This window comes from Giraffa tippelskirchi, chromosome 8, assembly GCF_054371585.1.
Source record: "Giraffa tippelskirchi isolate mGirTip1 chromosome 8, T2T-mGirTip1v1.2.pri, whole genome shotgun sequence".
Taxonomy (NCBI): domain Eukaryota; kingdom Metazoa; phylum Chordata; class Mammalia; order Artiodactyla; family Giraffidae; genus Giraffa; species Giraffa tippelskirchi.
This window is the reverse complement of record NC_137282.1, coordinates 126,500,782-126,528,063: the sequence shown is the minus strand read 5'-3', so window position 1 is coordinate 126,528,063 and position 27,282 is coordinate 126,500,782. Positions and strand designations below refer to the sequence as shown.

Genomic DNA, 27,282 nt, shown 5'->3' with positions numbered 1-27,282 from the left:
GTTCGATCCCTGATCACGGAAATAGATCCCCACAGGCCGGAACTAAGAGTTTGCATGCCACAATTAAAATCAAAGATCCCAAATGCCACAGCGAAGACCCAGTGTGGCCAAATAAAATATCAAAATTAAAAAAATAAAGACAGGGCAACTCAGATGGTCCCCACTCTTCCACTCTGCTATGATCCAGGGTGAACCTTCTCTCCCAGGTAGCACTCATTTATTAACCCTTTATTATGTGTCAGGTTCTGTTCTAAGCACTTTGCAAAAGTTAACACATTATTCTGCACAACAACCCTATGAGGCAGGGCTGTTATGACCCCCGTTTCCTAGATGAGGAAATTGAGTACAGGAGGTCCCCCTGCCCTGGACTCCAGCTGAAGCCTCAACTCTACCATCTTGTCTGCTGCTTAACATCTGCGGCAGTGAAGGTTCAGAATAAGTCCAAATGAAGGAAGATGCCTATTGACTGAGTGCATGCAATGCTGCAGGTACTTGACAGGTAATACCATATTTAACTGTCATTTCCTCCAATGCCGCTCCCTGAGAGGAACAGTTATTCTTTTTATCCAGAGTAAGACAATAAGACCAAGAGTTTGCCCAAAGTCATAGCTATTCAATGTCAAAGCCAAAATTCAAACCCAAGTGAGATGCCAAAGATGAGGCTTCTTTTTTTCTTTTCATTTTATCACTTGGCTTTTGAGGTCTTACTTCCCCCACCAGGAATCAAACACGGGCCTCTGACATGAGGGCACCAAGTCCCTGAAGGGACTGAATCGCCAAGGAATTCCCAGGCCTTCTCTTTACTCAGTGCTGCTTCTATTTGGGGAAAGGTGGCTTCTTGATACCTTTAAACTGAAAAATGCACATCAGTACACTGAGTGCCTCTGTGTCTCTGCCTCTTCTCCCTGTCCCCGCACACCCCCTGCCCTCGCCCCACTGTACACACACCCAGACACCCATGGTTTTCACACTCTTTCATGTTGTTGTTGTTGTCAGTCACCAAGTCACGTCTGACTCTTTGAGACCTCATGGACTGCAGCACACCAGGCCTCCCTGTCCCTCACCATTTCCCAGAGCTTGCTCAAACTCATGTCCATTGAATCGGTGATGCCATCCAACCATCTTGCCCTCTCTCACCCTCTTCTCCCACCCTCAATCTTTCCCAGCATCAGGGTCTTTTCCAGTGAGTCAGCTGTTCGCATCAGGTGGCCCAAGTATTGAAGCTTCAGCTTCAGCATCAGTCCTAATATTCAGGCTTGATTTCCTTTAGGATTAACTGGTTTGATCTCCTTGCTGTTCAAGGGACTCTCGAGAGTCTTCTCCAACACCACAGTTCGAAAACATCAACTCTTCGGCGCTCAGCTTTCTTTATGGTCCAATTCTCACATCCATACATGATTACTAGAGGAGGGAATGGCAAACCACTCCAGTACTCTTTCCGTGAGAACCCCATGAACTATATCAAAAGATACCTTTTTCATAACATTCCTGTAGATAATTTACTGAGCACCTACTATATATCTGACACTTTTCTTTTAGGCCCTGGAGACACAGCAGTGAACAAAAGTCATTGTCATTCCAAGGAGCAGTGAGGCAATCAAAACAAACAAAAAGGCCTCTCCCTCCCCCCAAAAATGCTCAGGTACACTGGCTGAGGGTGTATAAACCTCTCAAGGGTCCAAATGAAGGAATACGTTGAAATACTGCTGTTTGGATTGAGACAGTAAATAACTTTAATGACTGGATAACACATCTTTTTGCAAGTCAGATGGTTTCCAATTACCTGCTTTCAACAAAACTGAATAAGGACCTCTTGGAATTGTCTGTTGATGGCCATGAATATAAATTTTGATGATTACCATGTGATTTTTGGCAAATTTGGAAAGAAATTTTAAAAATTATATTGCTGTGCCAAACCCTTTCTAGTCCCATATATAAAAATTTTTATTTTATGTGACCAAGTTTTCTCACCCATTACCAAAAAAAAAATAGAATGATGCAGGCCTCATTAAGAAACATCACCTACCTTTGCACTGATGTATATATATGCAACAAAATTTCATCTGTCACAAAATGATCCTGTATGTTATTTTGATTCATCATGCAGTAATATTCACAATGATAGGTAAGAGAGTTTTTAGAGGACCACGATCTTAGGAAATGTCTTTGCAAACTAAATTACAATGTTAATGCACATTTATGTGGTGAAGGACGACAGGATGAGCAAGACTTTTTCTTAAAATTTATTTGACTTTGCCAGGTCTTAGTTGTGGCACTTGAATCTTTGTTGTGGCATCCAGGATCTTTTTTTTTTTTCAGTTGTGGCATTTAAACTTTTAGTTGCAGCATGCAGGGTCTAGTTCCTTTACCAGGGATTGAACTCGGGGCCCTGTATTGGGAAAGTGGAGTCTTAGCCACAGGACCACCAGGGAAGTCCCAATACAAGACTTTTAAGCATAAAGTTGTCTACCTGAGGATGAACTTCTGTGAGAGTAAAATGAATTAGAAATACAAGTTCAAGGAGAGAAGGAGGTAATGTAAATTTTTTTATAATTAACAAAATGATTTTTTTTAACATATAAAAGTGTATGATGATGGGCATCAAATTGCTATTGTATTTAAATTCTGCTGAATGGCATTCAAAACTGTGATGTAACACTTTTAAACTGTCAATTTCCTTTCCAGTTTGTATGCCTTTTATATAATTTTCTTGTCTAGCGACCCTGGCTAGAACCTTCAGCACATGACTGAATACCAGTGGTGAGAGTGGGCATCCTTTTCTCCTTCCTGATCTTAGGGAGAAAGCTTTCAGTCTTTCATCATTAAACATGCTGACAGCCGTGGGTTTTTCCCTCAGCCTTTATCAGGTTTGAGGACGTTCTCTTCTATTTCTAGTTTGTTGAGTGTGCTGCACAGGATAATTTCAAAAAGTTATTTTAGTGAGGAAGGAAACAAAGTGTTTTTGTTTTGGGGGCTGTGCTGGGTCTTCAATGCTGTGCATGGGCTTAATCTAGTTGCTGTGCCACGAGCTTAGTTTCTCTGAGGTATGTGGAATCTTCCTGGACCAGGGGTTGAACCCGAGTCCCTTGCATTGGTAGGTGGATTCTTTACCACTGAGTCACCAGGGAAGTCCAAGGAAGTAAAATGTTGGAAAGCTCAAGCTCAAGTTCCTTAGAAGCTCTAAGCTCCCTGCTATACCCCCCAGCACCAAACACAGTGCCTGCATAAAGAAAGGGCCTGATCAGCCTTTGTGGAGCAAACTACCTCCCACCTTTCCCCTTGCACTTTATACTCCAGCGATGCTAAGCTGTTTACGGTTCCCCCACATACCATGTGGGGCTTCATTCCTCCCTTCTGTTCCCAGCTGACATCTATTCGATGCTCTCCAATGCTGTACAGTGTCATCTCATTCAGGAGATGTCTCTCTCCTTACCCCTCCTCAAATCCTGAGCCGAGAGGGCCTCTCTTTTTTTGTGCTCCCGTGGTACTTCATGGATCTACTGTATTTATAATATGGTGTGTGGTGAAGAGCAGGAATTTGAGAGCCTGGCTGCTCCAATTCAAAACTCTGCCTCTTACTATATAGTTTGTGTGACTTTGGTTGTACCTCAGCTTCCTTATCTGTCAAACACAGACGATGATAATAGTATTGACCACATAGAGTTGTTTGAGGGATGAGGGACAACAGTGTCAGGAAACAATCATTACTATATAAGGATTAGCAGATATCTGTATATGTATAAACGGCTCACTTAGCTGTATACCTGAAACTGACACAACATTGTAAGTCAACTATACCCCCCCAAAAAAATTTTTTTAAAGAATTAACTATTAAGTCCTATTAGGCAAGGTCTACGGTTTATTCTTCTCTGCTTCTTGATGCCCTTAGTCTCACGCCTGGGCTGCAGCGGGTACTCGATAAATGCTTGTCCTGAGGGTGGGCCTGGTGGAAAGGATTTGAAAGAAGGGAAAGAAAAACAGATCTGACATTGCATAGCAGGTAGAAATCAAAACTCAAATGTCTAAATCATGTTGCCCATTTTTATGTGTTTCCTAAACTGTTTATTTTGGCCCCAAGATTGCCAAACTTTAGAAATTAAACCTGCAGTCAGGGCCTCCAAAAGGGCAGAGACCTCGAAGAACATACACAGGTCATAGGAGCTGTTCTGTGCCTGCCTGCCAGTGACGGTTAACAAATGCGTGTGGCAGATTTTAGTCAAAACTCGCTTCCTTTATATCCCGGGAGTGAGGATGTGGGGCAGACAAATCCTCACTCATCACTCAGACGTGTCTGGTAGAAGTTCATTACCAAGTATAAAGAACTTAGAGTTGGACCTGATCAGCTTAGGTCAGTTTGTAACACCCTACTGCCTCCCTAGAGCACCTCCAGGGAGCAGAGAAGGGGCTCTACCTGCCTCCAGAACCACCATTCTCTGCAACCTCCTCCTTGCTAGAGAACCCGCACCCCCAACCTTCATGCCATGGCCAGAGGAGGCCATCCAAGAGGAGGGAAGAGTTTCCCACCCCACCAAGCCAAGGCTTTTATTCTTATATTTCCTCTACCTACTCCCCTCAACTCTTCAGTCCAGCACAATTTCCTTGTGAAGTTTAAGATTTTTTTTTAAATTTTTTGGTTGCACTACACAGCCTCTTAGTTACCCAAGCAGGGATCAAACTTGTGTTGCCTGCGTTGGCAGCGCAGTCTTAACCACTGGACTGCCAGAGAAGTCTCAAAACTGAAAGTGCTTAGTCCTGTCCGACTCTTTGCAACTCCATGGACTATACGATCCTTGGAATTCTCCAGGCCAGAATACTGGAGTGGGTAGCCTTTCCCGTCTCCAGGGGATCTTCCCAACCCAGGGATCGAACTTGCATCTTCTGCTTGGCAGGCAGATTCTTTACCAGCTGAGCCACCAGGGAAGCTTTTATAGAACAAAGCCAGAAAAGGGTTTATATCTCCAAGCAACTTCAGCTCTCAAGCCTCTCTAGGAACCAGGGAGCCCAAGAGGCTGACTTGGAAACTGCGGTCTGTTTTGGGTGGAGCCTACTGACTGCCCAGACAGGCTATGCTGGATATTCTGTTTGCCCTTCCAGACTCACCCTCTGCCCTCTTCACCCTGCTCTGGGCCCTGGGAGGCTGGCTTGCATGGACTGTATCACCCAGGCACCCCTGTCTTCTAACTTCCAGTTGGGTTTTGTGAATAGGAGGCACTAGCCAGAGAAGACGATTAGAGAAAGAAGCTGGGTATTAATTTCCCTGCTGGGTGACAACTGGGGCTTCCCCAGTAGCCCCAGTGTAAAAGAATCTGCCTGTCAACATAGGAGACATAAGAGACGCATGTTCAATCCCTGGGTCAGGAAGATCCCCTGGAGGAGGGCATGGCAACCTACTCCAGTATTCTTCAGTGGAGAATCACATGGACAGAGGAGCCTGGTGGGCTACAGTCCATAGGGTCACACAGTCAGACACAACTGAAGCAACTTGGCACACACACAAAGTGATGGTTATATCCCTTTATCAAAGGGCACAGCTGTATTCAGGCAGTGCTTTCTTACCACTACAGCTCTGTTATGGGCTGAATTGTACCCCCTCCCCAAAGACATATTGGTATCCTATCCCCCAGGACCTCAGAAGGTGACCTTTTGGAGATAGGGTCTTTACAGAGGTAATCAAGTTAAAATGAGCTCTTGAGAATGGGTCCTAATCCAATATGGCTGATGCCCTTATGAAAAGGGGAAATCTGTACATAAATCAAGACACACATAAAGAGAAGATGACCTGAAGAGACATGGAACAGGAAGTCACCCACAAGCCAAGGAAAGAGGACAAATCCTTCCCTCATAGTTTTCAGAAGTAACCAATCTTGCTGACACCTTGATTTCAGACTTCTAGCCTCTAGAGTTGTGAGACAATACATATCGGTTGTTGAAGCCACCTGGTCTGTAATACCTTTTTTATGGCCTCATGGCATGTGGGATCTGAGTTCCCCTACTAGAGATCGAACCTGTGCCCCCTGCATAGAAGTGCAGAGTCTTAGCCACTGGACCACCAGGGAAGTCCCTATGGTACTTTGTTAAGGTAACCCTAGCAAACTAATACAAGCCCTCATTGGGTTCTGGTAACACCTCCACCCCTTGTTTCTTCAGGCCTAGGCTGGTAAACACTCCCACAGTTGCTAGTCCCTGGTTGCCTCACCATCCCTACCTGGTTTCCCTTAAGCCTCTCAATCCCTTTATTCAATTCTCTCCAATTACTCTGTTGACAGTGCCGTGTTTCCTGATATTCAAGCCTACAATGTAATTATATTTTCCCAATATACTTCACAAAACTATCACGAAGGCAAGAGAAAGTTCTGCTGGGGTTCTCCAACCATGCGGATGTCTACTGGGAATCTTATTCAAATAAAGCATCTGTTTTATTCTCCCTTTCTTCTTCTGTTGTCCGTTTCATCTCCCAGGACACAGGGAAAGCCATAAGGGGAAGTGATACTTTGGATTTAATTCAGACCAAAACTTTGAGAGTTCGTGGTAATCAAGCCAGGGAATCTTGAGTGTGATGAAATAAGTATGCTACACTTAGGTGCTCATATTTCAAAATTCCAAAGAAGCATTCGAGAAGATCCAGGATGGTCTTAAAAAATAAATTAGCTCACAAGGAATGGGATCTTTGCAGAAATTATATTCTCACACTGCCCATAAGCAACAAAACCACAACGATTTATGTTCTCTGAATAACTCTACTTTTAAAAGAACTTGCAGAAAAACAGTTGTGGGAGAGAAGTATCCATGTAATTGAGAATAAATACCAAAGAATGGCCACCACTTTTAAGAATAACTTCTGGAAGGGTAAAATCCAAAATAGATTAAGCCTTGTGAAATGGGGCGGGGGGTGATTTTTAAGGTTACATTTAAAGCAAGAAGCATAAAAAAAGGTATAGGTCTTAGGATAGGGGAAAAAACCAAGCAAGCTGGCTTATGTGAACAAGTATAGAAACTGTAGAAAAAGTGTGAAGAACTGAAGCATGCTGGGAGTATGGGGGAAAACAGATGAAAGAAAAAGAAGAAATGGTCAATTCTGGGAACTCAGTCCCATAAACTTGACATTGACTCTGGAAAAATTCTCAAATGAGTTATTAAACAGAGGACTGGTAAGCTCTTAAGAGAGAGAAGCAACAGTCACTCAGGGTCAGAATACGTGTGACTGATTCATGCCAAGCTACACATTCCTTTTTGATGGATCTGCACTAACCTATTTGGGTTTTACCACAGCTCTCCGACTGTCCCCCTCATTCAGACCCTTCTCATAAACTGCACATCATTTTTTTTCTTTTGGCCATGCCCTGTGGCTTGTGGGATTTTTAGTTCTCTGACCTGGGATCTAACCTGGGACCTTGGCAATTAGAGCTTGGAGTCTTATCTGCTGGACAACCAGGGAATTCCCACATCATTTATTCTAGGACTAGACAAATATTTGAGCACCTAGTAAGTGTCAGACACCCTAATAAGTGTTTGTTAGTGAGGATACACCAAGGAAAACCCAAGCAGCACTCCAACTCCCATAGAGTTTACTTTCTGTGGGAAGTAATTCCCCATTCTGGGACTTTTCCTGAGCCACCAGCACTCTCCTGTCTTTTCTAAATCCTGAGCAGGCAGAATCCTCAGACTCCAGGGTTTCACTGTCTGCCCCAAATCTCCTTTTGTTTTCAAGGATAGAACTCAGAGGAAACTGGGTTGTAGTTTTCCTTGGCCAACAGGCGCTGTCCTCTTTTGCAATCTGCCTAGAAATGCTATCATTCAGGTTCCCTGCAACAGATATTAATTATCTAAATTTCAAATTTGCCAAACCTACATTTCCAGCCTCACGTTCTACTTCACCTCTTCAGTCATTACCAGCCTCAGTCCCGCCTGTAGGTGTCCAAGCCTGTGTCTTTTTGCTCAACTGATTTTCTCATTCAGGAATGTGTGACATCTCCTCCACCTCTGGAAATCCTACACATTTCCCAAGACCCAGCACAAAAGCTGTCTCCTCCCTGGCTGGACTTAATGACCTACTTTGCTCAATAAAATCCTGCCCAAGCCCCCATGCTTGACCTGTGCAGCATTATTGTACTTTCATCTTCCCTTCTCAGTTCATTAATTACTTCTCGGTCTTCCCCACTAGAGTCTAACTTCTAGAAGAGCAAGGATCTGCAGGCTTCCACCTGTCCTGCTGTAGTACTTTACAAAGGAGTTGGCACACTAAGGCCCGGACCAAGAATGGTTGAAATCATGGGAAAAGATCAACAGAAAAATGGTATTTCATGATACTGGAAAATTACATGAAATTCAAGTTTCAGGGACCATAAATAAGGCTTGTTTTGAGCACTGAGAAGCTTTTGAGCTCTAGTGGCAGAGCTGAATAGTTAACAGATCTTATGATCCCCAAGCCTTTAAGTTTACTACATGGCCCTTTACAGAAAAACTTTTCTAATCCTGCTATACAACAAGTATTTGATGACTGATCACTGTGTCAGGACACCAAGGTCCTGAGTACATATCCCCTCCAAGTTAGCTTATTTGTGTAGTGGAAGTAATAACTATCTTGCCTTTAAGGTGTCGTGAACATCAAATGAGACAATGCACTTAGAAAAGTATAAAACTATTCTATAAAGACAACTGCGTGTACCTGTACTGAAAAGTTGATAAAGTGGTAAAATAAGAAAACACTAAGTTTTATTCTCCCGCTTCCTTTCTTTAACAATCTTCATTTAACTTTGAAATTTTACGAGAAAACTCACTTTTAAAGTCTTTGCTTTTTAAGTAACGAAAAAGTCACAGGTTCCTTCCTTCCAGTCCTTGTGTTGCTCCTACCCCTTTTTCTTTCTTGTAATTTCTCCCTCAATTTTCCCCACAGAGTTTCTCAACTGGCCCTCAAAATAGCGCAGTGGAGGGACTGGGACACACCTGATTATTCCCTTTTACAGACCAGGAAACCAAGGCAGGTAACAGTCGGCTACGGAGCTCTGACTCAGCACGCAGGGAACCCTCTAGGCCACTCTGTTCGCCACTCCTCAGGGGGCGACCGCCCGGCGAACAGAACAAAGCTCATACTGCGAGGCTTCCAGGCTTGCTTCTCAAACACCCCGCGCGCGCTCACCCTCGGCGTTCTTCCCCTCCCTTCCTCCCCTGTTCTTCACTCCCTCCCCTCCTCGCGAGCAGGTGGTAGGCTCCGCGCTCAGCGCGCAGGCGCGCGCCGTCGTGGGCGGGGCGGGCGCCGGGGGGCGGGGCGGCGCCGGGGGCGGCGCCGGGGGGCGGGGCGGGGCGGGCGCGGGCTGGGTTTGGGGCCGAGGCGGGAGCGGGAGTCACCGCCACTCAAGTGCGCAGGCGCCTGGCTGTTACCGGTCTCGCCATGGAGCGGAAAGGTGAGCGGTGGAGTGGCCTCCCGCCACGAGGGGCAACGGCCCCGGGGGCGAGGCCCGGGTCACCGCCGGGAGCTTCGCCTAACCGCCGCCGTCCGGTCCCCGGGCGTGCGGCACCCCGCCACTGAGGTGGCGCCGCCCCTCACCCCCCGCCTCTGGGCTGCGGGTCCGCGCCCCTCAGCTCGGGCGTCCTTCCGCGCCGGCAGTCGTGGCCCCTTGTTCCCCTCCAGGCCGGCCCGCGACTTGGGGCCGCTCCAGGGCCCGGCCCTCGCCCGGCGAGGCCGACCGCTGCTCGCCAGCTCCCTGACCCGGCCCGAGCCCCCTCCGGCGCGCCCCGCCTGGGCGCTGCTTTGCGCCCCGTGGGCCGCCAGACCCCCGAGCGGCCGCCCAGCCGGCGCCGCGGCCCTCGGCCCGGAGCCGCCCCTCAGGCAGGCCGGGCCCCCGGGCCTCGCACCCCTGCTGGGTCTCCACCCTCACCTAGGTCGCCTCCTTTCCTCCCCATTCGCCCTTCATCCATCCCTCTCTCCTGCAGTGCTTGCGCTCCAGGCCCGAAAGAAAAGGACCAAGGCCAAGAAGGACAAAGCCCAGAGGAAGTGAGTCTCGCACCCCAACATCCCGTTCTCTGGGTCAACCCCCGCACTTCCTCTCCTCCGGTTTCACGCCTGGAACCTTCACGGGGTCTGGGGCACCCGGGCGGCCCCGGCCACATGGCCTCGGGGCGGCCGTGGAGGGTTGCGCCCCTGGAACCATGTGGGAGGGAGCTTCGGTTGCTAAAGGTCTGGTTCTGAGCAGCCCGGCGCCTGCTGGAAAAGGGCTATTGGTGGAGGACCGGAGCAGCCCGGGCCATTACCTTCCCAACTGCAGGAGGAGGCACCGGCTCCCCGAGTTTGGGCCTCCGTACCGAGCTGTTGGATCATGATCAGTTTGTGAACTCTGCTCTTTCCATACCTGCTTCGCAGCGTCTTAACTTGCCTCCTACGTGTGCCGGGTAGGCGGCCAGGGAGTTCTTGGATGAATTTTCCGTCTTTCGGTCTGCCAGCCTACACGCTCCCTTTTATAGAGGACAGGAGCTTCCACCCCTGGGTTAGGTAACTTCCTGAGTCTGCAGGCGCTTCGCCTTCCTCGCGGTGTGCAGGCAGCCCCCTGGTCTGCAGCCGGTTTCGGTTGCTGCTTGTCTTGCGCTGAATGCAGAGGCCTTCTGGAGTGGGCATCGCAGCAGTGGCGGGGAAGTTGTTTAGCCAGCGCTGTTACGGATTCTGGCATTGTTTGTTCAGTACCACAGGCCCGTTTTTATCAGCAGGATGCATAATCGTGGTTTAGCGCTATTGTGGGAAACACAAAAGTTGGTCAGAGCTTCATAGAAACGCCCAGTAGAGGGCTTCTGCAAGTGAGGCTTAGTCTGAAGAACTTTTATCTTACACTCAGGTTTAATTGCAGAGGGCAGGGCCTTGGAAAAAAATGCATTATTTTCTTGACACTTTTCCATTTACTTGGGTCTACTTGGAGTTGTACACCATCTACGTCTTTCTGAGCTGATGAAACTCATTTCCGAGGCTTCCCTAAGTTTCCTTTCTGAATGATAATACAAGATCCAGGTATGTGTGCATGTGTGTATGTATGTGTATTGATTTTGGCGGCTACCTGATGTTTCAGGAGAGCAAATAATGACTTCTATCAATAGAGCTAAAGTAGACGAACTCACCTCTTGCTTCGTTTCAGTCAATTTTCTTAAGAAATTTTTTATTTTGTGAAGTGCTTGGTAACCAGTGTATTTAAATGAGTTTATATATGTTTGTGTATGTATTTGATTTGCCTCTTGATTATCCGTATATGGATGATTCAAAAACCAGTTTTTACTCAGATAGGTTTAATAGAAGCAACAAGGAGCTAACCTGGTTCTCCGGTCCAGTGGGAATTTAAATGTTACTGTGTGTGTGTGTTTTGTTCCTCATCTCTGGAGCTGATATGAATGTGTTATAAACCAATATGTTTTCTGCTGATGTAAGGAGGTGGTGATTTTATTACCTACTGTATTATTTAGAATTCTTCTTTGTTTTCTCCATAAGGAAATTAACCTTGATATTAGCCTGAATCAGCCTATAATTTGGGAGGTAAATATACTAGAGGTGATCGTATACTTTATTTTTAACCAGATATTCATTACTTTGGATTATCTATTTAGACCATATGTTTTATTCGTAAAGCTGAGTGTATGTATTTTGGGTTATCTGTTACTCCTCCATTCGCCACTGTGGGTAACTTAGAGTTACTTGCACAAAAACAAGTGAATACTACATATAATTAGCAGTTACTGTACAACCTTGATTCCTTGAGCCACCCCCCATTTATTACTTGTAGTTTCAGAAGTGCTTTATTTTTTTTATTTTAATTAATATTTTGATTTGGCGGGGGCAGGTTTCTCTAAGCCTCCTTTTAAGTACCCGAGATGTCTAATTAATTAGCTTGGTTAGAGAACTGTGTCAGAAGTTCAAGCAAGCCCCATTTGACTCAGGTAACCTGACTCTATTCCATGACTTCTGATTGCACTCCTGATTTCCAGTCATTTTGCAAAGGCAGGCTGCTGGTTACCAGATTAGTCAGGGAGAAAGTCTGAGAAAAAGCATGCCATAATTTAGTCTTTGGACCTTGGATTAGTTAGTTAGGGAAACAGTCTACAACTGGTAGCTCCGTCATAATGAAAACTGATCAGGACCTGAAGTTTAAAAAAAAGCATTTAAATGAATAATTTTAGAAATTTTTCATGTAAAACAGTAAATGACATCCTAGTAATTTAGTCCTAGTGTGGTACAGGTGGAAAGGATTTTTAGTCTCTTTATGTTGTGGATCTAAATATTGCAATCTACATACTTCAGAGAATATGCCCAGGGAGCTGCACCTGTTTGTAGCAGTGGCAAAACTGGAATCCAGCGTTCCTATCTTGCAGTTCAGTGCTCTTTAGGATTTGTTTCCTTTCTGTTCTTTTAACTCTGCTGAAAGATCTGACTTGGGGACCTTTAGTTGTCTTATTTGGGGAATTCCTTCTCCATTTCACTTTTTCACACATTGTACTCTCATTTACTGATGTTAACTAGTTGGTGACAGTCTCTATTTTATTTACAGATAAGGAAATTGAGATTCACCAGATTACCCACCTAGAAAACTTGAAGCTAGGATTCTAACCCAGATCTGACATGCTCCAAAGTTCTGGTATATCTCCCAGTGACAATTCCTTTTGGTGTATCTGAGGACAATTATGGTAGAGGCCAAGTGAACAGAGGCTTTTGAATAAGGGACCTCAGGGTGCCTTGGGGTTGAGGTGCACATTCATTGCCCCTGGATATGTCTCTTTGTAAAGGATAGTGTTCTATCTCCCTTTGAGCGTTCAGTTTTCAGTGTGTATATCAAAAGCTGTGTGCCTTTGTTTATTATAATTTTATAATTTAATGTGATTTACATCTGCATTTGAAATTGTATGGAATAGAAACATATATAGATATACATATATATATTATATAGAAATATATGTTTCTATTCCACAGAATCATATAATTCCAGAATAGATTTCATAGCTGATTATTACGTAGCTTAGGAAGTTAGTTTGGACAGTAATTTACACTGTATTTGCAGTTAAAGAACTTTATGGAGTTAGTATAAATTTGGTAGTAAAATTTTTTGAGCTGGAGAAGTACTTTTGCTCATTTTAGCACTCATATATGGAGTCAGAGGGGAGGAGGTTGTATTTCTTAATTTTCCAAAAGTGTAATTGAAAACTCAGAAGGGACAATACTTTGAAAAACAATTTCAACATTTTTATCCAGTAAAGGGTCGAGTACATAAACTTGAAACAGTTTTTTTTTTTTTAATTAAATGGTATTGGATGTGTTTTATGTTTTAACAATGTACCTTGAAAATTGGTTCTGCCCCAGTTCCATATAGTGCAGGATTACCATTTTTTTTTAAAGGTCTGCCTTTTTCATCATCTTAGGAATGGTTCCATATCAAGACGCTAGACAGTAACTTCATTTAGCATTCTATCAAATGGGTGGACCATAATTTATTTTAGTTCCTATTAATAAACATGCATATACTTTTTAAGAGAAAAATAGAATTATTGAATATATTTTTCCCTAGTTAACATTACCAGGAACATTTTTCATGACATTTAAGTATTTCACATCGTTTTAAACATTCCACTGTAGGCTGTTAATTGGCAGCTAAGATGAACAGCTTCTGGATTACCATTGCTCCCATCAGTGAGTATTTCCTTAGGGTAAATTCTTAGAAGTGATACTACTAGTGTGTACATTTTAAAAATTTTAAGTTCATGTTGTCAAAGTTTTTTCCAGAAAAAGTTAACCAGCTCCTGTTCTTAAACACTTACAAGCAGTTTATTTTAATGAGAGAATACAAAGAATAAACAATACACATCGTGAGTAAATTACATAGTATGTTAAGTGATAAGGTGGGAAATAGAGGAAGATAAGAGGGGTTGAGAAGCCGGGATGGGTGTGCAGTTTTAAGTAGGGTGAAGGGAGCCGCAACAATAAGGTGACATGTGAAGGAGGACGGCTGCAGGTGGAGCGTTAGAACAGGAGTGTTCTCCCAGCTCCGCTTAGCCTCAGGACTGGGCGGTATCACTTGAAAAAGTTTCTCAAAACTGGTAATCTATGCGATATCTTAATTTCTTTTATTACTAACAAAGTTGACCATTTGGAGGATATCATTGGCCAGCTACTATCTTTTGCCCATTTTTATGTTGGATGTTGATTCTTTTCTGAATCTTAGGAACTACTTGATACGAATATAACTTTTGTTATGTGGCAGGTTTGTATTTCTCTCAACTTGATAGCCTTTCAGATTGCATTTATAGTGTGTTTTCTTTGCTTTTTGAAATTTTCAAAGGTAATTGTCAACTGTCCAATGTTTAAAAAACAGTGGCATTTTTATTTTTGTGTGATTCCATTAAAATATGTACTTGAAAAATTATATACTACTAAAATTTCACTTTTAGAATTGCTGTTACCAGAAATGTTTTCTTGTCTTCTTTCTCAGTAAGTTTATATATGTTAGTAAATTTTATTTCTGTTAGTGTTTCTTCTATAGCAAGACCCAGAGGCTTTACCGTGTTCCTTTAGATTGCTTGAAACCAGCAACTTGTTGAAATGCTAAAAGTGCCTGTTGCTTAGGAACTCCTTTGTTAAAAATGAAAACGAAGAAGACAGGCTGGTCAACAAAAATTCATTTTTACCGTATTGTTTAGACCTGGTAGAATAACTGTAGCAAACATTTTTCCCCCCACCTTATATAGACTTTTGCCCAGTGTTTCCCAGATCCTGTCTACCACCAATGCTGGTTTGGGGACTAAGTTCATTTTTATAGTGACTGAAGTATTTTAATGCTTCTCTCACTGTATCTGAAGTAATCCAATCATATAAAAAAAATTAGATAACTAGTAGTTTTAATGATTTAGCTGAGGAAATATAGGTATCTAAATATATTTTTACAGTTTTTCTTTGAATTTAAGATGGTATTAGTTTAGTTTTGTTTTTTTTTAATGTTTATTTGAAATAGACTCCCGCATGCTCAGTTGTGGCATGCAGGATCTTTAGTTGCAGCATGAGAACTCTTCATTGCGGCATGTGGGATCTAGTTCCCTGACCAGGGATCAAACCCAGGTCCCCTGCACTGAGAGCATGGAGTCTTAGCCACTGGACCATCAAGGAAGTCCCGCTATTAGTTTTTAATTCACCATTTTATTCAGTTCATCAGTTCAGTTCAGTCGCTCAGTCGTGTCCGACTCTTTGCGACCCCATGAATTGCAGCATGCCACGCCTCTCTGTCCATCACCAACTCTCGGAGTCTACCCAAACCCATGTCCATCGAGTCGGTGATGCCATCCAACCATCTCATCCTCTGTCGTCCCCTTCTCCTCCTGACCCCAATCCTACCCAGCATTAGGGTCTTTTCCAATGAGTCAACTCTTCGCATGAGGTGGCCAAAGTATTGGAGTTTCAGCTTCAACATCAGTCCTTCCAATGAACACCCAGGATTGATCTCCTTTAGGATGGATTGATTGGATTTCCTTGCAGTCCAAGGGACTCTCCAGAGTCTTCTCCAACACCACAGTTCAAAAGCATCAATTCTGTGGCATTCAGCTTTCTTCACTGTCCATCTCCTTGCAGTCCAAGGGACTCTCAAGAGTCTTCTCCAACACCACAGGTCAAAAGCATCAGTTCTGTGGCGCTCAGCTTTCTTCACCGTCCAACTCTCACATCCATACATGACCACTGGAAAAACCATAGCCTTGACTAGACGGACTTTTCTTGGCAAAGTAATGTCTCGGCTTTTAAATATGCTATCTAGGTTGGCCATAACCTTCCTTCCAAGGAGTAAGCGTCTTTTAATTTCATGGCTGCAGTCACCATCTGCAGTGATTTTGGAGCCCCAAAAAATAAAGTCTGACACTGTTTCCACTGTTTCCCCATCTATTTCCCATGAAGTGATGGGACCAGATGCCATGATCTTAGTTTTCTCAACGGTGAGCTTTAAGCCAACTTTTTCACTCTCCTCTTTCATTTTCATCAAGAGGCTCTTTAGTTCTTCTTCACTTTCTGCCATAAGGGTGGTGTCATCTGCATATCTGAGATTATTGATGTTTCTCCCGGTAATCTTGATTCCAGCTTGTGTTTCTTCCAGCCCAGCATTTCTCATGATGTACTCTGCATATAAGTTAAATAAGCAGGGTGACAATAGACAGCCTTGACATACTCCTTTTCCTATTTGGAACCAGTCTGTTGCTCCATGTCGGGTTCTAACTGTTGCTTCCTGACCTGCATACAGGTTTCTCAAGAGACAGGTCAGATGGTCTGGTATTCCCATCTCTTTCAGAATTTTCCACAGTTTATTGTGATCCACACAGTCAAAGGCTTTGGCATAGTCAAGAAAGCAGAAATAGATGTTTTTCTGGAACTCTCTTGCTTTTTCGATGATCCAGCTGATATTGGCAATTTGATCTCTGGTTCCTCTGCCTTTTCTAAAACCAGCTTGAACATCTGGAAGTTCACGGTTCACGTATTGCTGAAGCCTGGCTTGGAGAATTTTGAGCATTACTTTACTAGCATGTGAGATGAGTGCAATTGTGCGGTAGTTTGAGCATTGTTTGGCATTGCCTTTCTTTGGGATTGGAATGAAAACTGACCTTTTCCAGTCCTGTGGCCACTGCTGAGTTTTTCAAATTTGCTGGCATATCAAGTGCAGCACTTTCACAGCATCATCTTTCAAGACTTGAAATAGCTCAACTGGAATTCCATCACCTCCACTAGCTTTGTTCGTAGTGATGCTTTCTAAGGCCCACTTGACTTCACATTCCAGGATGTCTGGCTCTAGGTGAGTGATCACACCATCGTGATTATCTGTGTCATGAAGATCTTTTTTGTACAGTTCTTCTGTGTATTCTAATGGATAACTGATGGATCAACTGTATTATGCATTTTTGAGTAAGGATGATATGGACATTGATAAGTAGTAGCCCGTTATTCGGAGAAGGCAATGGCACCCCACTCCAATACTCTTGCCTGGAAAATCCCATGGATGGAGGAGCCTGGTAGGCTACAGTCCATGGGGTCGCTAAGAGTCGGACACGACTGAGCAACTTCACTTTCACTTTTCTGTGTATTCTTGCCACCTCTTCTTAATATCTTCTGCTTCTGTTAGGTCCATACCATTTCTGTCCTTTATCGAGCCCATCTTTGCATGAAATGTTCCTTTGGTGTCTCTAATTTTCTTGAAGAGATCTCTAGTCTTTCCCAATCTGTTGTTTTCCTCTATTTCTTTGCACTGATCGCTGAGGAAGGCTTTCTTATCTCTCCTTGCTATTCTTTGGAACTCTACATTGAGATGGGAATATCTTTCCTTTTCTCCTTTGCTTTTCGCTTCTCTTCTCTTCCCAGCTATCTGTAAGGCCTCCTCAGACAGCCATTTTGCTTTTTTGCATTTCTTTTCCTTGGGGATGGTCTTGATCCCTGTCTCCTGTACAATGTCACGAACCTCTGTCCGTAGTTCATCAGGCACTCTGTCTATCAGATCTAGTCCCTTAAATCTATTTGTCACTTCTACTGTATACTCATAAGGGATTTGATCTAGGTCATACCTGAATGGACTAGTGGTTTTCCCTACTTTCTTCAATTTAAGTCTGAATTTGGCAATAAGCAGTTCATGATCTGAGCCACAGTCTGCTCCCGGTCTTGTTTTTGCTGACTGTATAGAGCTTCTCCATCTTTGGCTGCAAAGAATGTAATCAATCTGATTTCTGTGTTGACCATCTGGTGATGTCCACGTGTAGAGTCTTCTCTTGTGTTGTTGGAAGAGGGTGTTTGCTACGACCAGTGTGTTCCCTTGGCAAAACTCTATTGGCCTTTGCCCTGCTTCATTCTGTACCCCAAGGCCAAATTTGCCTGTTACGCCAGGTGTTTCTTGACTTCCTACTTTTGCATTCCAGTCCCCTACCTGATAGCACCATTCACTATAAGATGTGTCTTTATTTCAGAGATGTAGGGAATTGAATTGGTGGGGAACATTTTCATGTTTGAATTTGTGAAATGCAGTAATTCCAAGGTTGTGCAAAATTGACCACTTGACTGTCAAGAGAAAATGGCAAAATGTGCCTCAACTTCAACAGTTATCAACTATGGCTGATGTTATTTCATCTATATCTTCTACTTCCTTCCATCTTATTTTAAAGCAAACCCCAGTCATACCATTTGGTAAGATTGGAACTCTTAATTTTTTTTTTTTAGGCCACATCATGTGGCATGAGGTATCTTAGTTTCCTGATCAGGGACTGAACATATACCCCCTGCACTGGGACCACAGGAGTCTTAACTACTGAAGTCCAGGGAAGTCCTGGACTCTTCCTTTTTAAATACATAACTACAGTACTATTATCACACCTAAAATTTTTTGTCACACATGGGATCTTTTATTAGGTTGGTGCAAATGTAATGGCCATTTCAGACTGTGGATTTTAAATCATTATAATTAGGCTCAAACATCTTTATTAATCAAAATAGGAACCACTATAATCAACCTATTTTTGCCAACGAGAAATAAGTTTGTTTATTCCTGTAGTGTAAAAATTCATGCTTTGGGGTTTGACAAACTCTTGGAAAGCATTTTCTGCCTTCTGGTCGTGGAAGTGTTTTCCCTGCAAAAAGGTTTCTAGATGCTTGAAGAAGTGGTAGTCGGTTGGGGAGAGGTCAGGTGAATATGGCAGATGAGACAAAACTTCGTAGCCCAATTTGTTCAACTTTTGAAGTGGTCAGATGTAGTGGAGAAGCATTGGGCCCTTTCTGTTGATCAATGCCGGCTGTAGGCATTGCAGTTTTCGGTGCATCTCATCGATTTGTTGAGCATACTTCTCAGATGTAATGGTTTCTCTTGGGATTCGGAAAGCTGCAGTGGATCAGACGGGCAGCAGACCTGCAAACAGTGACCATGACCTGTGCTTTGGAGCTTCTTCTCGGTCCAGCTACTGAGCTGGTCATTGCCAGTTGTCATATAAAATCCACTTTTGGTTGCACATCATGATCCAATTGAGGAATGATTCATTGTTGTTGCATAGAATAAGAGAAGATGACACTTCAAAATAATGATTTTTTTAAATTTTCGGTCAGCTCAGCTTACCAAGCTTTTTCATCTTTCCAATTTGCTTGAAATGCCAAACAGTTGTAGAAAGGTTGACACCGAGTCCTTCAGCAACTTCTTGTGTAGTCATAGGAGGATCAGCTTCAATGATGGCTCCCAGTTGGTCATTGTCAACTTCCACTGGCCGACCACTATGCTCCTCATCGTGCAGACTCTCACCTCCTTTGCAAAACCTCTTGAGGCAGCCCTGCACTGTTAGCAGTTCCTGGCCCAAACGCATTGTTGATGTTATGAGTTGTCTCTGCTGCTTTACGACTCATTTTGAACTGAAATAAAATCGCTTGAGGGACTCCCTTGGTGATACAGTGGATAAGAATATGCTTGCCAATGCTGGGAACGTGGGTTCAGTCCCTGGTCTAGGAAGATTCCACACGCCTTGGAGCAACTAAGTCCGTGCATCACAACTACGGAGCCCAGGCTCCAGAGCCTACGAGCTGCAACTGCTAAGCCCACACACCTAGAGCCTGTGCTCCACGACGAGAGAGGCCTGAGCACCGCAACAAAGAGCAGCCCCCGCTCGCTGCAACTGAGAAAAGCCTGTGTGCAGCAGTGAAGGCCCAGGGCAACCGAAAGTAATAAATGAAAGTATAGAAAGATAAGAAAATCGTTCAGATTTGCTTTTTGTCTAACATCATTTCCATAATCCAAAATAAATATAAAACAAGTAATGTCATTAACAGCGAGTAATAAATCATTAGCAAAAAAAACCATAAGGTGAGAAATGCATATTGAAATGATCTATAACATAACCACATTTATTTAAGAATGTATTCCAACATCAAATGGCAAATTTCAACAATACAAAAACCGCAGTTACTTTTGCACCAACCTATTAGTTGTGGCATGAGGGATCTAGTTTCCCAACCAGAAATGAAACCTGGGCTCCCTGCATTGGGAGTGTGGAGTCTTAGCCACTGGACCACTAGGGAAGTCCCTGTTTTGTGCAGCTTTATGGAGGTATAGTTTATATACCATAAAATTCACCTGTGTAAAGTGTATAGTTCAGTGGTTTTCAGTATTGTTCACAGTCTTGCAAGCATCACCACCATCTGGTAAGTTTGAAATATTTCCATCACCTCAAAAAGAAATGCTGTATCCACTTATAGCCACTCCTTATTACCTCCCATTCTATCTGACCTCTAGCCATAGGCAACCACTAATTTACTTTCTTTCTCCATAGATTTGCCTAGGCTGGACATTGTGTATAAATGGAATCATATTATATGTGGGTCTTTTGTGACTGACTTCTTTCACTTGGCATGTTTTTAATGTTCATATATTTTGTAGCATGTATAGTTGTTATTTCTATTGGTTGTCCTATTTTTGGCCAATTGGGGTCCCTTCATGATGGCTCCTGAGTACTTTTGACTCAGCTTGAGGCACTTTTGATAGTTCTTGGTGTCTGGTATGACAGTTTGTCCAGACTTGTACATTTTCTGCCCCAGACTAGCAAGTAGCCCTTTCTTTAAGAATACTCTTTTAGTGAGAAATGACATTTAGAAATCACAATCTAGGCACTTATTTCTACTAAGTTTAGTCATTGTTTCTAGGACTTGTCTGTGGTTATTTAGGAAATAAGTTGTGTTTTTTCTCTTTTAAAAAAATCATGAGTTATGTTATACTTAAAAATCGAATTGAATGACCCAGGAATTTTCCTTAGATCTTACATCTCTATCTCCTTTCTCCCACGTTGAAAACCCCAGTTCTCAACAGCAGCAACATGATTATTCATTTTCTTTTCCCACAGCATGAATACAAAATAGTCTGAGAATGACAATGTCAATACTACCACCGGTAATATGATTACTGAAGAAAGCTAATGATTTCTTCAGATTGTTGTTCTTCGGGCATAGTATTTCACCACGGGTGTAGAGTCAAATTCCTGAGTTTTAAAGTTATGTGAGCTAGTTCCTTGCTGTGTGATTATGTTACCACCTGGTACACAGATTGATTTGTTCAGTTTTTGCTTCATTTTACATCATCTTTGGCTTTTTAAAAATCTTCTTGTAGAGTTTGGGTCATCTGTATTCTTAGTTTAGAATGAATATTGTAGGTACAGTAATTTGTGATTGTGTTGATTTATTTTTAGAATATGGCTTCTGAAGCATATGATTAATAAGCCCAAAGGGAATGGTGATTATTAGAATATGGGGTGGGCTTTCTCATTTGTTCTGTGAGAAGATAAGTCATGTTACCAGGTCTTCCGATTGTTTGAGAGACCCTGGAAATTTTTGTTTTAATGTGACTCACAACTATTTTAATTAAAAAAAAAAAATTACAGGCTTTTACAGTCTGCAGTTTGTAATCTCTGCCATAGAGTATTCGGTGAGAGTCAGTTATTAATTGGCCTAATCATTAGGTCTGATACTGTCTTTAGCACTTCTCTCTAAAGTTACAGTAAGCACAGCTATGGAAGAGCCCTGTGGTTCTGTGTGCCTCTTACTAGAGGGTTAACTTGGAATTTGAAAAAGATCCATGAGATTAGCTATGAAGACCACAGTATCTAGTTTTTCAACTCCCTAAACAAGGAGTACTTTCAGAAAGTTGTCAGAAACCACAAAATAAGTGGTTTATACACAAAATATACACAAAATAAGTGAAATACACTTTATTTTCAGAAAAGTATAGTAGCACTGGACAGAGAAGTTAGCTGGCGGGAGCTAGACAAATAAAAATCATACTCATTTGTACCATGATGAGCCTGTGGTTATATAGATGATGGTTAAGGTCAGATGTAATTCATTGCTATTGGGTGATTTATTGGCAGCTTAAATGCTTTGCACAGTAGAATTTTTTTTTTTTTTTTTAGTTCTACTGGTTTATTGCTACCAACCCATCTCCCTCCACCCTCATGCACGCGTGCTCAGTCATGTAACCCCATGGACTGCAGCCCACCAGGCTCCTCTGTCCATGGACTTTTCCAGGCAAGAATACTGGAGTGGGTTGCCATTTCCTTCTCCATGCACAGTAGATATTTAAAGATTGCCTATCACAAAGTTAGAGAACATTTGATATATATTTTAACTAGTATGTAAGAATTGTCACCAGTAGTGGTGAACAGTCATCAGTGACATGAAGATTGGTGGTGGCATTATGAGTCAGGTTGATGACCTTTATATATTGTTTAATTTACTCAAATTCTAAATTCTTTGTTTTGAGTGACTAGGCATTTTAAACAATGCTACCTGTCCTTTTGGGGTTGGACTTACGGACTTAGAACCTGAAATACTAAAGTAGTCTTATTTTGTAACTAATAATAAAGGTAATTTTGGGGCAACTGTATCTTTTTGCTCACTTTGCTCTTGATTGTGGTGCTGCCCTTCAGCGTGTGAAGGATCTTGAATGTCTTTTCAACCAAGCGGTTTAACCACAGATGTCGGGTCCTTTCTATACATGAGCTTGGTGGCAAGATCCCTTGATACTCTTTTTTTCTCTTCTGTGACTACCTTTGCTTTTGAGAATAGATTTTGCAAGAATTGTATGTTGCATATTTCTTTGCTAGTGTTAAGAATATAATGACATAAATAGGTAACTTACGCTTGTGTTGCTTCCCTTCCCTGGTGGCTCAATGGTAAAGAATCTTGCCTGCAGTGCAGGAGACCCCGTTTCAATCCCTTTGTCAGGAAGATCCCCCTGGAAGAGGGCATGGCAACCCACTCCAGTATTCTTGCCCGGAGAATCCTATGGACAGAGGAGCCTGGCGGGCTGCAGCCCATGGGGTTGCACAGAGTTGGACACAACTGGAGCGACTAAGCAGCAGCAGCATGCTTGTGTTGTAGGTAGAAAGATAGTAGAGGTATATGCTCTCCTGTGTGTGTGCACGCATGCTCAGTTGTGTCTGACTCTTGCGACCCCATGGATTATAGCCCGCCAGGCTCCTCTGTCCATGGAATTTTCCAGGCAAGTATGCAGGAGTGGGTTGCCATTTCCTGCTCCAGGGGATCTTCCTGATCCAGGGATAGAACCCACGTCTCTTGAGTCCCCTGCATTGGCGGATGAATTCTTTACCACTGTGCCACCTGGGAAACTCATGTTCACGTACTGTTTACCAAAAAGAGCTTGTCTTTTTGAATCACATAGTCCTAGGTTCCAACTTGCCTCTAAGGTGGTTGTTGGGTGAACTTGGACAGTATCATTTGACTTCCTTGAGTCTGAGTTGCCTTATCAGCTCATGGTGAGATTCTGCTGATGAAATTGTACCTGCATGCCTTGCTCAGTACTCGACTGGAGTAAAGTGCTTTGGTGACGACTCCCGTGTTCTTGTTTTCTTCCTTATCTTAAATGGGTTTACCTTTGACTCTTATGTAACATTTCTTACTACTGTTCATGTGTTGAGCTACTGCTTTTAACTCATCTGTTGGTATTTCTCATATGTATATGTATGAATCAAGTCTAGATTGGAGTAGAATTGCCAAGGATGGAGGATAGTTTGTTTAATTTTGGGTACATATTATCTGATAAACTTAGGCACTCAGATTTTTGTTTCATTGTTGCCAAACCCTTTTTTAAGGAGGGGGAGGATACAGTTGAACCCATAACATGGTTCCTTGATGATAGTTCTCTGCCATAGGAGCTCCTGCAATTATTCATTCCCCAAGGCAGAAAGAAATAGAAGACTAAAGTTTGCATGTAAGTAAACTAGTTTCTAAGGTGCTTTTTCTAGTCAGCTTTTAGTTTGTCTTTTGAAGCCAGAGCTAAATCATTTCTAAGACCCCAAATACATCATCTTCAAATCAGTTCTTCCTCCTGACTTTTGTTTTATCTTTGAATCTTTCCAGATGAAAGTCTAGCATCTCTCACCTCTTTACTCAAATGTCACAACCTTATTTAAAATAATGTCAGCATACTCCTGTCCCCTTACCCTACTTAAGTTTTCTTTATAGCCCTTCTCATAGCCTGACATAATAGAACATGTATCTCCTTGAGAGACATTAAGAGGGAGGACTTTGATGGGACTTCTGTCCTCCCAAGTTTAACAGTTCACCAGCTGAAACTCAAAAACCAGACAGTTCAGATAAATTGGGGCTCTTTTTGTCACCTTGTGCTAGCATGTAAACATAATGAAGACCCAGAGCTCTTTTTCCTCACAGCTGCATTTCCAGTGCCTAGGGCGGTGCCTGACATACCTGTAGGCACTCAGTAAAAATAAGTTAAATAAACAAATGTTTACTTATTTCTTTTCCCTGATTTCATATATGTAATGCTAAAATTTATGTATCAGCCACTGATCTAGGATAAAAAGAACCCCTGTGTTCCTCAGGAGGTAGGTATTTTCTGCCCTCATTTTAGGTAAGGGGCAGCTGAAGCACAGAGAGCTTGAAGTAGCAGTTCATCCAGAGTCGTGGGGCTCGGGCAGCCTGTAGGACCAGGATCAAACCTAAGTCTCCTGACACCAGAGACCTTGACTGTGTCTCCTGCATTTGGTTTCCAGCCCTCATACACTTTTACCATCTTCTTGTCAGAAGACTTTTTCTAAAGCACCGCTTCTGCTGCTTAAGTTTCTTGATTCCCTTCCACATAAAGCACTTCAATATTTGACATTTAATAACTCTTCACAGTCTGATGGAGGAGCCTGGCGGGCTGCAGTCCATGGGGTCGCTAAGAGTCGGACACGACTGAGCGACTTCACTTTCACTTTTCACTTTCACACATTGGAGGAGGAAATGGCAACCTACTCCAGTGTTCTTGCCTGGAGAATCCCAGGGACGGGGGAGCCTGGTGGGCTGCCGTCTGTGGGGTTGCACAGAGTCGGACACGACTGAAGCGACTTAGCAGCAGCAGCAGCACAGTCTGATACCACTAGGTGATTGCTGGGATTGGGGTGGGGTGTAATGGTTTTTAGTTGAGTGATGAGTAACAGCTAAAAAGGAGAGAAGATACTTGCCTTGTATGTATATACCTTTTCTAGGTGTTTATATCCCATTTTACAGGCAATGAGCAAAATAAAGTCTGTCCTCATGAAACTTATATTCTGGGAGTATGTAGGAAAAAACATCAATCGCTGAAGAAAAATGAAGTGGGGAAAGAGGGCAGGGGAGGGCATGCCCCTAACTACTGTTTTACATCGGAGGGTCAAGGAAGTTTTCTGAAACGGCAGCCCTTTAACATGGATCTAAAGAGATAAATGGTCAGTAAGGTGGGTTTGCAGGGGCAAAGCTGGACAGCGAAAACATGATGTAAGGCCTTGTATAAGCCATTATGAAAACATCTATTTTGAGTGCAGTGGTTACCTAATACATAATATGTTATTATATATTAGTGCTTTATTAAAGATTACCAGTTGTTTTTTGGTTTTGTTTTTTAAGTATAATAAGTCCAAAATGCTCCCTGTAGAAGCCTAGGCTGCTGAGATTAAGAGATCACAGATTGCCATCTAGTGGCTGTTTAATCATAAATTTGGATAAACCTTCCAGAAAATAAGCAGGCTCTACAGAAGTTTGTGTTGCCATCTTAGTTGTATCAGTGCAAAATGTGGATGCCTGAGGGGGGAGAAAACCATTATGAACTATTTGAGAGTAAGTCACAGATACTGTGTACCTCCACCCTCAAACACTTTACATAGTCCCTTAGAACAAAGACATTCATTTATATATTCACAATATAATTATCAAAATAGGAAATAAAAGTGTTAATACAGTATTTAATTTAGTTCTTATTCAATTTTTGTCAATTGTCTCAATGTCTTTTGTAGAAAAAGTGTTTTTTTCTTGTGTAGTATCTAACGCAGGATCAATGCACTGCATTTAGTTTTTGTGTCCTAAATCTACAGCAGTTCCTTGCCTGCCTTTGTGTTTCCCGACATTGGTGCTTTTTAAGAATATAGGCCATTTGTTTCTGGAATTTCTCTCAGTTTGCTTTTTTCTGTTTCCTTGTGATTCAGCTTATATATGTTGACACTGCCTAAGTGAAATATATCTTCTTTGGTGCATCACATCAGGAGACAATTGATACCTGTCTCAGTATTGGTGATGTTATCTTTGCTGAGTTAACGTAGTGACTACCACATTTCTTTACCATAAAATTATGATTTTTTTCCTCTTTACAATTCATAACTTATTTCTGGGGAGATATTTTGACCTGTATGTATAATTTTTTCCTTATCAAAATTTCACTGTTTCAGCATTCATTATTGATTCTCACCTAAAGCAGTTATTGATATGATGGTTATAAAATGGCAATTATCTAATTCTACGATTTCCTTCTATGTAGTTAATTGGTCAGCATTGTGTTATTAGAAAACTTTCCCTTAACTGCATTTGTTTATTTATCATTCTAGCCATCAACATTAGCATACATTTATGGGGTCTCTTTTATTCAGTAGGGTTTAATCAATTGCACTCATTATTATGATGCTCAAATTCTTTCATATTTGGCCATTGGGACCCCTTCACACTGGCTTTTGGTTGATTGGCATGTCTCCTTTATTCTTTGAGTGCTTCTGTATTTTCTGGTACAAGATAATTCTGTGTTTATCTTGTGCTTTTTCTGCCCCAACCCTGGAATCAGTCATTTTTTTGAGGAGCCCTGGTTCCTGTTAGTGAGGACTGGTGTTTAGAAGCCAAGATTTGGGTATGATTTTAAGTAAACTTTTAAAGTATGATTTTAAAACTTTTATATCACAATATGTTGGGATAGTAGGTTTCTGTGATATCACAGTTCTTTATTTCTGATGAAAAACCTAGGTGGCAGAAGCTGTAATAATTTTCAGGCCCATTCTTTGACATTGCTCCAGTAACCTACTTTAGTGTAAGGCACTGATAATTAATGTTATAATGTTGTAATTGAAGCTTCATATTTCCATTTTGAAATAATACCACTGTACACTGTGTAACTAAGTAATCTAAAGTACTGAATGCATGAAGACATGTAAATTTCCTATCCCTGTAATAATATTCTGTAAAGCCAATTCCAATCTTTATGTAAAATACGAGCATAATAATCTGAAAAATTTCCAGAAAAGTGTAATCCATTTTGAGGCTTTTTTGTTATATGGTGTGAGAAAATGTTCTAATTTGATTTTTTTACATGTAGCTGTCCAGTTTTTCCAGCACCACTTTTTTTTTTTAATTGACCCATGTCCCTTAGTATACACATAGGCTATTATTTCTCCTCTCTTATTTTTGTATATATAATTTTATTTATTTATCCATTTTTGACTGTGCTGGGTGGGCTTTCCTCTGGT

General features: G+C 42.2%; 1 protein-coding gene and 1 long non-coding RNA gene across 2 annotated transcripts in view; one reads left to right on the top strand and one right to left on the bottom strand.

The window, feature by feature from the left end:
• The window catches only part of LOC145517537 (uncharacterized), a 42,724-nt gene extending 32,062 nt beyond the window's left edge, over positions 1 to 10,662 (bottom strand). The window contains exon 1 of the long non-coding RNA XR_014062106.1: positions 10,347 to 10,662. This is a non-coding gene — a long non-coding RNA (uncharacterized LOC145517537). The remainder of the gene's footprint in view (positions 1 to 10,346) is intronic.
• The window catches only part of SRPK1 (SRSF protein kinase 1), a 64,434-nt gene continuing 46,431 nt past the window's right edge, over positions 9,280 to 27,282 (top strand). The window contains 2 exon segments of the mRNA XM_081520203.1: positions 9,280 to 9,421; positions 9,423 to 9,991. Coding sequence (XP_081376329.1) covers positions 9,389 to 9,421; positions 9,423 to 9,991 — 602 coding nt within the window. The 5' untranslated portion in view covers positions 9,280 to 9,388.